Source organism: Carcharodon carcharias, chromosome 1 (genome assembly GCF_017639515.1).
Source record: "Carcharodon carcharias isolate sCarCar2 chromosome 1, sCarCar2.pri, whole genome shotgun sequence".
Classification (NCBI taxonomy): domain Eukaryota; kingdom Metazoa; phylum Chordata; class Chondrichthyes; order Lamniformes; family Lamnidae; genus Carcharodon; species Carcharodon carcharias.
The window spans coordinates 12,103,402-12,118,980 of record NC_054467.1 but is presented as its reverse complement, the minus strand read 5'-3'; the positions used below and the strand labels follow the sequence as shown (position 1 = coordinate 12,118,980).

Here is a 15,579-nt window from a genome sequence, read left to right as displayed (position 1 = left end):
CAGCTGGAGTATTGTGTCCAATTCTTAGCACCTCACTATAAGATGGATGACAAGGCCTTAAAGAGGATTCAGGTGAGATTTATTTAATTGGTATTAGGAATGAAAGACTTCAGCTACGTGGAGAGACTAGAGAAACTGGGGTAATTTTCCTAACAGTGGAGAAAATTGAAGGGAGACTTGATCGAGGTGTTCAAAATCGTGAAGGGTTTTGATAGAACAGAAAAGGAGAAACAAGTTCCAGTGGCATAAGGATTGCTAACCAGTGAACACAGGTTTAAGGTAATTATCAAAAAGAGCAGAGGTGAGATGAGGGCAAAAAACATCACAGCAAGTTCTTATGATGTGAAATGCACTCCTTGAAAGGGTGATGGAAGCAATTTTAATAATTAATTGAAAAAGGGAATTGGATAAATACACGAAGGAGAAAAAAAATGCAGGGCTATGGAGAAAAGGCAGGGGAGAAAAACTAATTGGTTAGCTCCGTAAAAGAGCCAGCATGGGCATGATGAATGGAATGACTTCCTCCTGTGCTGTACCATTTTATGATTCCAAGTTCGATTTATCCACAATCCATTTGATTTTTAAAAGCAACAGGACAGGCACAGCATGCTAGCACATTGCACAAGGTCTCAACAAGTGGTGTTACAAAGTGGCAAGATACTGTCTCCATGATTAGCTCGCTCATCCAACTAGAATAAAATACCTGCAGTACCATTAGGTGGCAGTTTCTTGAACAAGTCTAAGTTTCCACCTTTACACAAAGACTATTCGAAGTATTCCAACAGCACTGTGGGTGTACCTACACTACATGGACTGCAGCAATTCAAGGCGGTGGCTGACCACCACTTTCTCAAGTGCAATTAGGGAGGGGTAACAAATACTGGCCTAGGCAGCGATGCCCATATCCTCTGAAAAGATTTTCAAGAAGTGTTGGCTACTCCGAATATGAAGAAGTGCTTTCAGTTAGCCACCTCAAACATTTCCCCTTCACCAGTTTTAACTGTGCCCCCGTGACTTAGTGTCTAGCTATTCACATTCCACATGAACCCTACCTAGGTGGCTAGGGATACCTGTGTAAGATGCCTCTTGGATCTCCCCCTTTCAAGGCAGAAGAGGTTACTTTCTCTAGCCTTTCCTCAAAACTCAGCTTTCTGATTCCATGAAGCAGACCAATGGCTCTTCTGTGCAACACTAACCTGGGTAGGATGCTTTGCTTGTGTCTTGGTGATTGAAAACTAAACAAGGTGCAGTCATGTCAGGAAACTGTACAGTTTCAGCTTGTACAGCTTCATCTTTTCCTCCGCTTAGCTAGCAATATAACTGAGCATTCTGAACAGTTACTCATTTGCAGGATTATCCTTTACAATGATTTGCAAACTTACCTTCCTGTAAAGCGGACAGTATAGCCACACATTGAGGCCAAAGTACTTGCCCATGTTAATTCTAGTGAAAAAAGTATATGTGATTTGAAAAGTGATTGCCATTTCTCATTCATATTAACTTTTTCACTAAAATTAGACAGAAAGGAGAAACTTCAGGCCTACTGCAGGCATTGTTAATGTATTCTTCCTAAAAGTCAGCAATGGTTCTCTCCCCACCATGTTATCCTGAAACATAATACTTTAACAAACAAAATTGAAGGAGATGCTCATCCACTGTGAAGAACAATTCAGTGCATGGTTTTATTGTAATCATGCTCAAACTCAATGGAAGAGAATTATACTTCCCCCAAATAGAAACCAGCATTCTTCCTAATCTTTGGATGATGCCATGAGTGATTGTTCAATCTCAGGAGGCTTTGCTCAGGAATCATTCTCAGCCTAGAGTCAAGCTGAGAATGTCCAACGTTTCAAGTAGAAATTGTGATGATGATTTATCATTACCTTAAATTATTATACCTATACACAGACAACAACATCCATATTCATCATTAAGATGAGATCTACTGATGGATTCTGGAAATTAGCAGATAATCAATAGTCCCAAATTTTAGTCTCGACATATACCCTGGGCACAGAAATGAAGGCAAGCACAATACAAATGTATAATTAACTCAATTCTTTTTGGAGCATGCAGTGAATTTATGTCAAACATGAGGTTGCTGCTGGAAGATGGTACAATGAGACAATAGATCTCACAAAGCTTTCTCCATGTAAATTTTGGCAGATTATTAGAATGCGCATTTATTGAAGAAAGCAGGAGGCTCACACTATCACCCCTTTCCCTTTCTCTCATTTGCTGCTTGTATATATGTTTTATGAATTAGACAACAATCCAAAATAGAAATGTGGCTGCACGATGAATACTGGAATTCTTCCCAGAGGTTCATTCCAGAATTTGAATTAAAGTCCTATTATCTGGAAAAGAGGGAAAAAGAACTGTTCTCTCCAAGCTGTGGTCATATTCACCCAGCATCTCCCTGACAGCACTCCTCCTGATCTCTCTCCGATGCAGGATGCAATTAATTCACAACGGTTCTGTAGGAAGCTTTGAACATGCCTCACTCTGTCTTTTAGTGCTCCAGCAGACTCTGTTGTGCATAGTAATATTGTCAGAATTTGATACACATTGGCAAGCCTTCTGTGAGGTCTGTGGCTCTTGGTTCATGTTAATATTTTAAATGCAATTTTTAGTTCTGAGAAGATTAAAGGTTCTGTAGAAAATGAGATAAATGCAACCAAAGCAGCTCGGAATCTATTACACTTAAAAGCTTGGGGCCATGTTGATTAAAGTACTCAACACTAGAAAGGAAAGATCCTAAAACTGCAGATGGGCTAATTAGCTGCGGACATGATGTCAACACTGCTCGCAATGAAGCGCAGTCCAGAGAGGTGTTTTGCTTTGTGAGTTAGAGCTAAATTATTTTAAAAGTATTCAGTGAACCCTGAAAGGTTACGTCGTCAAGGAGATGGGTGGAGCTTAAGACTCTTGTTTCAATTTACTGGGGCGTTCTGCAGCAGGGGAAGAGGCTATGATGAAAGGATGCTGCTGCTAGCAGGGTCCAGGCAGTTAGAGCTTGAAGAAGTCCTGGAGACCATTTGGTGCAGCAGTTGGTTGCAGTTTGGTCCTCGTGTGGTTTTCAGCTCACAGAGAAACCCTGGGAACTATTAGCAGGCTCCAGGCGGTAAGGGCCAACAAAGTCTTAAGGAGCTCAGGTGGTGGTGGAATGTCACTGCTTCTGTGCTGGAAATGGTTAGGGCTTAGGAGAAGCCCCAGGAATCTTTATAGCTTCGTGCAGTTGGGAAACTGGAATTGAGAGAAATCCAGGGGCAGTGCCAGCTTAGTGAAGTTAGCCATCTGTGAAAGAGTTGGAAGTATGTCAGTAACTAGAGGGGGAGTACAGCTTTGTGAATCTCATGGAACGCAGTCTCAGGAGAAGAGGCTGAACCATTGGGAGGTGAGAATTTGTTGAGGCAGTCTGAGTCAAAGTGACATTTGAGGGAATTCAGAGGTTACACCTTTGAAAGTGAAAAGTAAGGGAGATAGAGTTTTAAAGAGATTTTGCAACTCACAGTGACCACTGACATCTGGGTGGGTTACTGAGAAATCTATTGGATCTGTCTTCGTTGTATCTGCCACTTAATGTGCAGCGTGGCATGTTCAACCACAGTTTTCCTGTTAATTCAGATTTACGTCACATTAATTCTGAATGTTAGAGTGTAAGATTGATATTGTAAATTGTTTCACTTTTCTGACTTTGTAAAGTACAGTTTATTTTGTCCGTTTCAAGCCATGGTATCTTGTAGCCTTATTCTCCTAGTGGTTAACTGGGATTTCAAACTTTTTCTACTTTAAACAAGAAGTTACTGGTCCCTAACTGGATCATAATACGTCTCAGTCAACACTGGGGAAGGAGATGATAGTGAAGTCATTTTTGGTTCTTAATTTCTGCACTAACATAACTTATTAATATAGTATACTAAGGTAAAATAGATTCTGCCCTTAATCTAGTCACTCTGTTCTGTGAGTCCTGTATAGTAGTTTCTATCTAAAAAGCTTTTCTTTTTGAAAGCCTTTTTTCCTGTAAGGTTCCTTACAGTGAGAAATGTAATGCCCACTGCTTCATTAAACATGATGCTCCTGAACCCAGTTCACCATTCTCCCACAGTCAATCCTTAACTTGTCACTGAATTCAACTTCAATACTTTACTGCGTATTACAGAAGAATAGATGGGTAAAGGTTACTACTTCCCTTTTCCTGGACTTTGAATACACTTGATGAGAAATTTTGAATTAAATGAAGGATAACATCCCATAAAAACCACAATATTAAGTTTACTTCATGTGCAGGACCACAGCAAGGAACATGAAAATTACTTCACAATGAGTGAAATAAATTGTCTCTTCTTTCTGAGACAGCTATTTAATTTCATTATATTTATGTCCCTGTGTTTGCACTCTGCAGTCTGAGTGACAACTGTGACAAAATCACGTGAGCGTTGGTTCATTAACTTGTGAAATTGTTTTTTTTTATATTTCAGACTTTTGGGAAATAACATTCTGCAACTGGGTCAAAAAAAGTGGGGGGGTTGGTGGGGGTGTGGGGGGCTCGGGATCGAGGAAACCAAAGAGCAGCAACTCTTAAAGGGTGCTGCACTTACAGGAATGTTGAGTCTCGGTTAAAAAAAAAGTGGCTGGAAGAGCTGCAAGGACTGCCCTCTTGATGAAAACTACTTCTGGCACCCGATGTTCCCCCTTCACTGGGAAGTACCAGGAGGTCCAGCTCAAGATGGTGCCACGTAGGGAGGTGGTTATTATGTGCAACCATGCAGCGGGTTTGGCCGGTGGCGACTAAGAGTCAACTCAGTCCCACACTGCCATGGGCCACTCAAACAAATGAACAAGACCTTCTCAGGACTGCAGAAGCATGCCACCAAAGTACACTTCAATAAAATGCTGGCTGAGATGGAAGGAATGCCTTGCAATCCATTCTACCCTCTTTAATCTAGGTGTTTTGGCACTCTAGCTTAATTTACTCTCCTAAGCAAGACTTGACTTCCTGGCCCAACTTGAGGAACATTTACCTTTGACAAAGGCAATATATGGTAACACTCATGCTACAAAGAGAAAACCCTGGTCTCAGTATTTTCAAGCAGCTGAAATTATTCTTGGCCAACTGATAGTACATAAAATCAATTCTAGTTCTTATGTTAAGATAGTAAACAAATGTAACAACATACAAGCAATTATATAATAAACTAGGTGAAGAGGGCACTCAGTAGAGTGCATATCTCCACCATGCTGTGTTAACTTAAAAGTTATAAAAATTACGCAGCTCTTCCTTGAGGCTTTTCCCTGCCTTGTTGATACTCTGAAACTACAAAGCTGAACAAAGATACCCTTTTACTAAGAGCTTCCATTTCGCTGAGGAGGCTTTAAGCCAATCCACATCCAACACCTGCTCTCAAAACTCTGCTCACATTTTGACCGCTGTGACAGATTTCCCACAGCAGCTGAGACAATCAACGACATTCTAAAACAACCAACAACATTCTAAATTAAAAAAAGGACACAACATTCTAAAAAGGTCAATTTGCCCCACATCTCAATATTAACTGATCCATTAAAATATTCAAGGATCCTGATCCGCACCTTCACCAAGAACTAATCAGTTCTTCCTTAGGCCGAACCCTATCTGTGTACGAGGTTTCATTGAATCTGTCCATTAGTTTTTGAGATATGTTGTTTACAGGCAAACAGGCTAACAAAAAGGGGCAAAAACATTACCTGTTTACCTTCACAGGCGGAGGTAAATATTTACAATAGAAATTGTATAATCTAGCTTCATGAAGGGGAAATAACAAAAGATTTCAAATCTAATGTTAATTTGCATCTCAAAACTATTTTATCAATGTTTCTTTCTGCTCTTATTTATGCAAGCAATCCAAAATCTGTTTGCTTGACTCACTGCAGTTAAGATAATTAGTTGTTTGCTCCTCTTTATAACTCTTGACCTGTTGCCAATGCTTAATATAAACGCATAACTGACAACCCTATTGACAAACAAATAGCAGGTTGTCATATTCATAAGTATTCAAGCCATCCAAAAATCTGTACATATTTGAGAATCTTGCATTAGACTGCCTCTCAAATGTGTTACTGGAGAGCCTTTAAAAATTTCAAAAACACCGATAATAAGATGGGTTAAGGCAGTTTCTTTTCTTTATAATCTCATGTAGCCCTCCATGATTTAAGGGGAGGGCTAACAGATCAAAACAAGACAGATATGTTTCATTTTTGTCACACTGCTCTTGCTAGCTCGCTCAGCCAACAGCTAGCTGCTACATCAGCAGTGCATCATAAAATGTTTGGCTCCAGCCCTCACATCTTAGACCCCCCTCACCCCCCTGGTGACCCACCTGTCCCATCTCAATAGCATCTCAGCAAAGTTGCAACTTAAGTTCCAACTTGTTGAAAATCAAGAGCTTTCTGTTTCCTAACCTACTTCTTTTTTGACTCTTTAAACTTGCTGTATGTTCTCTATTCTTCCTGTCACTGCAGGTGTAATACAGACTGAGATTAATGCGTCAATTTCAATGAAATTGTCTGTTTGCTGTGTTGCTGTAGCAGCAGTTCCACATCCATTCGTGAGAGAGGTCAAACTAGAGGTGGGCCAGCTAATCTCCACCTCCTCAACCAAGTTGGCCCTCTAAGTGATTGCCGTGGAGACCATTGAGGGTTTGTGGGTTAGTGAGAGCTTCCTGGTCGCAGCCCTGCATTAAGTCATCCCTTCAACTCTGTCTTCTTACTAGCACCAAAATCTCTGAAATACAGGCTGCCCTCCTGCCTCAAGGACTGGCCTTGTTACTCTGCAAAGCAATTGGTTACATAGCCAATGCTGCTGTGTGTGGACTTGTGAGCACCAGGGAAGAACAAGAAGGAACTCCCTCATGAGCACACCAGCCTCTGGAAACATAAACAGAGAAACTTCCAATTTGGGGGAAGGGGAGGTGAGTCCAATCAGAAAGCAGCAGTCAGAAGCTGCTGAGGGACCAGGTACCAATACAAGTGGAGATGGCAATAGATGAACAGCAACAGGAGGGAAGGTAAAAGCCAGGTCAACATCTGCTGGAGGACCCTTAGTGATGCGCCCACAACCCCACATCAAGAAATTATTGTTCAAGGATTCTATCTTGACCATCATCCAGTGACAGCGATTGATAAAGGGGAGTGTCTCTACTTGGCTGCGATGCTAACCCATCGATACTTAGCGGCCAACAGAAAAATAAATAGTCTGTTGAATGAGGGAACAGAGACCTGTTATAGCCTTTGAAACTATACCACAAGAGAAAATAAGACTCAAACTGAAAATATGAAGGCGGAATGATCAGAAAGTGAGTCAAGCTATGTTACTCGGATGTAACTCATTGCAGCCTGTATCACAAAATCGCTGGCAGACTCCTCAACACTTGGAGCGTGGTAATTTTGCTGTTTATGACAATTTTTTGCAAGTTGTGGCACATACCTACATACATACGAACATGCATACAAATTAAGAGCAGGAGTAGGCCCCTCGGCCCCTCAAGCCTGCTCCACCATTCAATAAAATCTTGGATAATCTGATTGTAACTTCAGCTCCACACTCACCCCTATCCAGATAACCTTTCACCCTCTTGCTTATCAAGAATCTAGCTCGCTCTGCATTTAAATATTCAAAGACTCTGCTTCCACCACTTTTTGTGGAAGAGAGTTCCGAAGACTCACAACCCTCAGGGAAAAAGATCCTCTTCATCATAAATGGGTGACCCCTTATTTTTAAACAGTGACTCCTAATTCTAGATTCTCCCACAAGAGGAAACATCCTTTCCATATCCATCCTGTCAAGACCCCTCAAGATCTTATATGTTTCAATCAAATCACCTCTTATTCTTCTAAACTCCAGCAGATACAAGTCTAGCCTATCCGGCCATTCCTCAAAAGGCAAGCTGCCCATTCCAAGTATTAGTCTAGTAAACCATCTCTGTACTGCTTTAAGGCAGTTACATCCTTCCTTAAATAAGACAACCAATACTGTACACAGTACTCCAGATGTGGTCTCACCAATACACTGTATAAATGAAGCATAGCCTCCCTGCTCTTGTATTCAATACCCCACGCATTAAACAATAACATTCTATTAACTTTCCTAATTACTTGCTGTACTTGCATACTAGCCTTTTGCATTTCATGCGCCAGGACATCCATATCTCTCTGCATCTCAAAATTCTGCAATCTCTCACCATTTAGATGATATGCTTTTTTTTAATCTTTCTGCCAAAATGGACAATTTCACATTTGCCCACATTGTACTCCATTTGCCAGGTCTTTCCCTCTCACTTAACCTATCAATATCCCATTGTAGCCTCCTTACATCCCCTTCACAGCTTACTTTCCTGCCTATCATTGTGTCATAGCAAATTTAGCAACCGTACCTTCGGTCCTTTCATCCAAGTCATTTATATAAATTGTAAAAAGTTGAGACCCCAGCATTGATCCCTGTGGCACATCTTGCCAACCAGAAAATGGCCCATTTATGCCTATTCTCTGTTTCCTGTTAGTTAACCAATCTTCTCTCTATGCCAATATGTTACCCCCTACACTATGAGCTTTTATTTTCCACAATAACCTATGGCCTCTTATCAAATACCTTCTGGAAATTTAAGTACAGTACCTCCATCAGTTCCCCTCTATCCACAGCACATGTTAGTTCTTCAAAGAACTCCAATAAATTGGTTAAACTTGATTTTCCTCTCACAAAACCATATTGACTCTGTCTGATACCTTGAATTTATCTAAGTTCCCTGGAATAATATCTATAATAATAGCTTCTAACGTTTTCCCTGTGACAGATGTTAAGCTAACTGGCCTGCAGTTTCCTGCTTTCTATCTCCCTCCCTCACTTTCTGAATGAAGGAGTTACATTTGCTATTTTCCAATCTAATGAATCTTCCCCAAGCCAAGGGAATTTTGGAAAATTAAAACCAACACAACTATCTCACTAGCCATTTCTTTTAAGACCCAAGGATGAATCCATCAGGGCCCGAGAACTTGTCAACCCACAGCTCCAATGATTTGCTAAGTACCACTTCCCTGGTGATTGTAATTTTGAGTTTCTCCCTCCCTTCCATTCCCTGATTTACAGCTATTTCTGGGATGTTACTTGTATCAACTGTCATGAAGGCTGATGCAAAATTCATGTTAAATTCATTTGCCTTCTCCTTATTTTCTATTATTAATTCCCCAGACTTACTTTCTATAGGACTAACACTCACTTTGTTAACTCTTTTCTTTGTTAAATATCCATAGAAACTCTTACTATATGTCTTTATATTTCTGACCAGCTTTCTTTCACACTCTAATTTGTCCTTCCTTATTCATTGTTTAGTCATTATTTGCTGTTTTTTATATTCTGTCTAGTCTTCTGATCTGTCACCCATCTTTGCACAATTACCTGTGTTTTTTTTTAAGTTTGATCCTATCTTTAATGTTTTTAGTTAACCATGGATGGTGGGTCCTCCCCATGGAATTTTCTCTCTCATTGGAAAGTGTCTATTCTGTGTATTCTGAAATAATCCTGTAAATGTCTGCTATTGCATATCTATTGACCTATCCCTTAGCTCACATGGTACTCACATGGTAAACTGTTACATGTAGAAATTGATCAGACTTGCACAGATATTGCAACACCCCAAAAACACCTGCTCCATCTTAACACAACTGTGCTCCAAACAATTCTGTTTAAGAATCACAAGATATGCAGAGATGAGGCACCCTCATGCAGCTCAATCTGTCACAGTAACAACAATCCTAGTATCTAACAATCTCTCACATAGCTCTATTAGATTATTCTGCTCACCATCTGAAAAGACCAAATGAAACAAATTCATTACTCTTGGTGTGAAGAAGTTTTTGGGTTTGCTTTTTACCAATTTGCCCCTATTTACTTTGTACTTACTTGAAAGAATTGGCTCAGGGACTTATGAAATATAAACAGTTAAGCACAAGATATATGGCTCCAAACTGCTCTCTCACATTTAAGGCTCACCTTACCATGACTTGATCTAAATTGTGTTTCCTTCTAATTCTATTGGCCTTGATGGTGCCCTGTTTTACATAAAATTAATGCACGCAAACAGGCCATTCAGCCCACAAGCTGCCTAAGCTTACATGGACCTCCTTCCACCTTACTTTATTACCTTATATTCATTCATGGGATGTGGACATCGCCGGCTGGTCCAGCATTTATTGGTGAGCTGCCTTCTTGAACTACTGCAGGCCACATGGTGTAGCTACACCCATTTTGCTATAAGGGAGGGAGTTCCAGGAATTTGACCTGTTAAACGTGACACAATGCCAGCGAAGACCCAATGCAACAGTGGAGGCTCTGCCAATAGTACAGCAGTTAGAAATGACATTTGACATGTTGTCTGGGGTGGTCAAACCAAGCATCTAAAACCTCACTCCTCGCCTGCTGCAGCAATCCAGTAGGAAGTGCAAGATATTCACACGCCATTTCCTGCACCAGTCTGTGTGGTCATTCCCTCAGCTCGGATTTTGCATCAAAGCAAAGCTCAAACCAACTCTGCAGGAAGATATAAATCTGCACCTTACTGACCATGTGAATATGGGGTTTGATCAGGATTAAATTATGAGGACAGGTTGCATAGGCTAGGCTAATATTGCTTGAGTAGTGAAGATTAAGGGATGATCTAACTGAGGTGATAAAAGGAGTTGGTGGCACAGAGAGGGAAGGGATCCAGAACAGGGGAGGCATAACCTTAAAATTAGTGCTTTGCAATTTGGGAAGGTGCCAGGAAGCATTTCTTCACACAAAGTGGGTGGGGGGGTGGAAGGAAATCTGGAACTCTCTCCCCCAAAAAGCTGTTGAGGCTGGAGGTCAACTGAACAAAACCAAGATAAGATTTTTTTATTAGGCAAATGTATTAAAAGTTATGGAAGCAGTTCACATATAGACCAGCCATGATCTAACCGGATAGCAGAACAGGCTGGAGAGCAGAATGGCCTCTTTCTGTTCCTGTGTTCCTAATGTATAGAAACAGACAGACACACAAACGTGGACAACGAGACGAGCACAGACAAACGTTAAGATGCAGAATTCTATTAACGACCGATACCTGAAGATACTCCATGAAACACACCTTCTTTGGTCCTGGAGCCTGGAAATAAATACATTTAAAAGAAACCCCTGTTAATAAATTTCATGATACCACCAACGCAGCGGCCAATCCCCTTTGCCAATTCAGAAAGGTTCCGGTCAATAAATCAATTCAGAGCTGGGAGGGTATCATTTTTTTTTAATGAAGGGACCAAAACAGGTCGAGGGGAAGTTGACAAGATAATTGGCACCGATCAAGGGGGTCGAGGATCCTGGGGAGGAAGTGTGACAGGGACCAGCTTTCCATATGATGCAATTCAGGGAAGGGTTAAACACGCTATCGTTCCACTCACCCCAGAACCTCCCCCGCCCCCACCCACAATAATCTTCTCTCCCACCACCCTCCAACACCCCCACTCCAGATCACCCCGGGAAAACTGGCAACCTGCAAAAACATGTCAAACACGCTCAAATTCACAGCTCCGAGATCAATGTGGGAAAGGGGAAAGAATTACACACACACAAAAAAAAACTTTTGCATTTAATTTCAGTGTTTCTTTAAACATTTCGAAACGCAAAACATAAAAGGACCCTATCCCGCATCGAGGTTACCGAATAACAAGAGCTGGTTGTCAGTATCTCTAATGCACCGACACACTTTCACATTGCCTTGAAGTGAAAAGATGTTCACAAATTAATTCAGAAGCGCAATGACCTTGAGACTCACCTCCCACCTTCCACCACCCCCCCCCCCCCTCGCCGAATGTAATCTCTACAAGAACCAAATGCTACATTTCTTTAAATTTAAAAAAAAATCGTTCCCTTTCATCACCCAACAGCTTACATTGACAAATCCCAACTCTCCACTGCATCACCCTTCTATTTCTCAAAACCAAAATCTCTCTTCCTCCCCGGCTCCAAACACTTGATGCTCTTTCGCAATCATTCCCACCGTCTACAACTTAAGGTTGGATCTGCACAAATTCCCAACTATCAACCGCCACCCTCCACCCTCCCCCCCCACCCCCCCACCTCCTGTCCTAGGTGTACTCAATCGTTCTTACCAGCGGTACGAGGTTTCACTTGATGCTTCAGTTTCTACACATTCTCCCACGGGTTTCACCGCCCTCCCTCCCCCCTCAACAAGGTCCAAGAAGGCATGGCAAACATTTCATTTTTTTTTTAACTAGGACAGCCGGCCATTGAAGCAGTGATTTTCCACATACCCACATAAAGCACCCCATCCTTTGTCTTTCCCGCTGCTTCTGCCACTCCCTGCTTCGTTTTCTCGGCTGCTGCCACTACTCCATCCTTGGCTTTGGACAATCCCTTCATGAAAACATCCATGGTTGCTCTTTGGTCACTGGGAGAGAGAGAGGGGGGGGGGGGGGAGAGAGAGAGAGAGAGATCAGTCAATAAATAACCTTCACAGTGATTTTTTTTAAAAATCATCTAAACCTCACATGCCAGCATAATGCACAAGTTTACCGTTGATCTTATTCGCAGAAGGAGAATAATTCTTCAGTCTTTCAGTACATCACTGCTGAATCAAGCTTTGGTTTAGAAGGTGGAGCTAAACGTAGCCAGAGCTGAAAGTATTGAAGGCTCCAGAGTCTGGTCTTCTAACAGACTTGCTAATGACTCCGGCTCAGATGCCGAGCTTCTTCCCTGCGCCGCTATCTTCGGAAAGCAAACGTGCCTCCTGATTTGTTAATGTGAAAGACTTTCATCCCTCGGCTTCACAAACCCCCTGTGGGAGATTCGGCTTCTCTCTCTCTCCCCCACCCCCCCACCCCGCCTTCGTCCTCGCCTCCAACATTTATATAAAATATATCATTCTCAATCAGCACCTCATGCTGAACCGTTGAAGGAAAAGCTTCATAATCTTGGACCATCAGCAATCTGACATGTTTTGCTTATGGAAGGCTTTGCCCTTCTATCATGTTTTGAAGATTGAAGCTATACAGTATTTTTAAACCTTCCACATCGAGAAATGAACACCTATGTACATTTTAACACATTTCCTTTTTTGTAGAGTTCGGTGGGTTTGCTATTACTGTGTGAGCTATATACTATTAAGAAGCCTTTCCTTCCATCACTGTGAAGGGGTTTTGAGGATTTAATTTGACCCCTTGACCATAATCAATAGGAAAGCATACAGTGAAATGGACATTTCTATGAGATTTGAATTAGTTGTTGGCTTTTTAAAAATTCTTCATACCAGATTAGATAATGCCATGTGCAGACAAGGTAAAAAAAAAAATCAATAATTGTGCTCAGCTCCAGCAGCATTTTTAAAAAAATATGTTGTGCATGATGTCACAAGGAGAAGCCTCACAAAAGCAGGCAAGTTTTACCATCTGGTGAAAGTGTAAGTGCTAAATAGAAAGAAATAGTTGCTATTCAAATTGAATTTGTTTTTCATGAAGTGCAATGAAAGACAAAAATCTATGGAAATCGAGATGCTGATTGCATTGCAAAAAAACAAACAGTCCTTTATTGTGAGGCCTGTGAGGGATCATATAATTTTATAATATTTGCTGAGGGAATTCTCCCCACTTTGAATTTTTATGCGCATTGCACGCTGAGCTGTTAACATGTGAGGGAACGGGGAGATGACACTTTAACAATAGAGAATTCTCTTGACAAATCTTGCAAATGAATGTAATGAAGGGAAACAAAAACAAAGACAGAAATACCTGGAAAAACTCAGCAGGTCTGGCAGCATCGGTGGAGAAGAGCACAGTTGAGGTTTCGAGTCCTCATGACCCTTCAGCTCTTTCCCACCCCCCAACCCCCACCACCCCCACCCCCCACCCCAAATCCACTTGGTGATTTTCCTTTTATTCATCATCAACATAAGGTTGGATGGTACCATGGAATACCTGAACTTTGAACCTCCAATCTCAACATTGAGTGTTCCAAGGTCAGCTATAGCACATCAACTAAAAATATGCTGTGTTTGTGCAAACTCATTTCAAGTGGGACCTTTAACGGCAACTGAGGGGACACCTTTCACTTTACCAGTCTAGACAGGATTTAACCTGAGGGCTCACAGGTGGGGCTTTTGAGTTTTTGGGGAGGTGGTATGAAACGCAGGGGATGGAAAGCTGTGGTGCCACTCAGTCTCGCTGTCTGCGTAAACTTTTTAAAACGTAAAATCCCATTAATTACCTCTTTTCCAGAAAGAAAAATTGGAATGTTTTTAACATAGGAACGAGAGTAGGCCATTCAGCCGGTTCCCCCACTCATATAGATCATGGCTGACTTTTATGTTAACTCCGTAGCTTTTGGAGGGAGATGGTTCCAGGTTTCCACATTGTGGACAGTAATAGATGTATGTAATAGATGTGTAGCCAATGATATGGAGAATGCATCGTCTGTTTGTTGTGGCTTTATAGGCAAATCAAAGCCTCAATGAGTTGTCATGGCAATAACTGGACTTTTCAAAGCTTTTTAAAAACTTAGCTTCAGTGCTCCAACATTCTGATATTTCTGAGGTTGAACATGAAGAAGATATCCAGTGGTATTTAGACCTGTATTCCATAGCCAATGTAATAGACCAACAAAGTGGGCTAAAGACTTGAGAAACATTGACCAGAGTCTAATTAGATTCACTATGAATTTAGAAGAAAAAAAGAATCATTGATGAAAAGGAAAGGTGTTGGGCTGGAAACTAGCTCATCTCAGTGCACTGAAAGGAACACATCTCAGGTCAATTGGTCGGAAAAAACATTGGATGGAACAATGAACCAGCAGTGGGAGGCGTTTAAATATTATTTGAATGTCATGAAGATGTCTTTATGCCAAATTATAATTTTTAATCCATCACCTGGAAATCTGAATTAAACTTTTAAAAACAGACTTTTTAAAAGCACAGGGACTAAAGTGACTTGAACTGACATCCCAAGATGGTGAACTCCAATCTGCTTTAAATAGGAAGCATCAAGACCATTGAATTCAGCCTGAAGCCAGCCAGTCTGTGTGTGTGGTGTGTGTGTGTGTGTGTGTGTGTGTGTGTGTGTGTGTGTGTGTGTGTGTGTGTGTGTGTGTGTGTGTGTGTGTGTGTGTGTGAAAGTATTTTATTAGATTAGTTTAAGTATAATAAAGCTAACCTCTTTGTTGAACTCAAGAAAACCTGTTCCATTGGAACGTATTTCCTTTTCGAACAAAGAAAATCCCTGTTACAGCCAAATCGGGGAGGACACGGGGAGCCATTCAGCCCCTCCTCACCTGGTTGTAACATGAAGAAGGTGTGCATTAACAAATTCCAAATAAAAGAGTGTGTCAAAGGCTAGGCTTCCATTGGTAAAACAGTGAGGTTGGGTCAATAATAAGTTTAGAAAAAGAATCATATGATAAATATTTGGAGGAGTCGTGCAGAACGACTGTTGAAGAATTTGAAAAATCTGTGAAGTATAGGAGGAAGACCAGACAAGCTGAGAGGAAAAAGAAATTATCCTGCACACATGTAGACTCCAGGG

The 15,579-nt window shown here is 41.2% G+C and overlaps 1 protein-coding gene across 1 annotated transcript in view; it reads right to left on the bottom strand.

The window, feature by feature from the left end:
• The window catches only part of LOC121280884 (alpha-synuclein-like), an 86,542-nt gene extending 73,843 nt beyond the window's left edge, over window positions 1-12,699 (bottom strand). The window contains exons 1-3 of the mRNA XM_041193230.1: window positions 12,584-12,699; window positions 12,322-12,458; window positions 11,115-11,156 (exon numbers count right to left, since the gene is read on the bottom strand). Coding sequence (XP_041049164.1) covers window positions 11,115-11,156; window positions 12,322-12,442 — 163 coding nt within the window. The 5' untranslated portion in view covers window positions 12,443-12,458; window positions 12,584-12,699. The remainder of the gene's footprint in view (window positions 1-11,114; window positions 11,157-12,321; window positions 12,459-12,583) is intronic.
• Window positions 12,700-15,579: the final 2,880 nt, after the last annotated feature.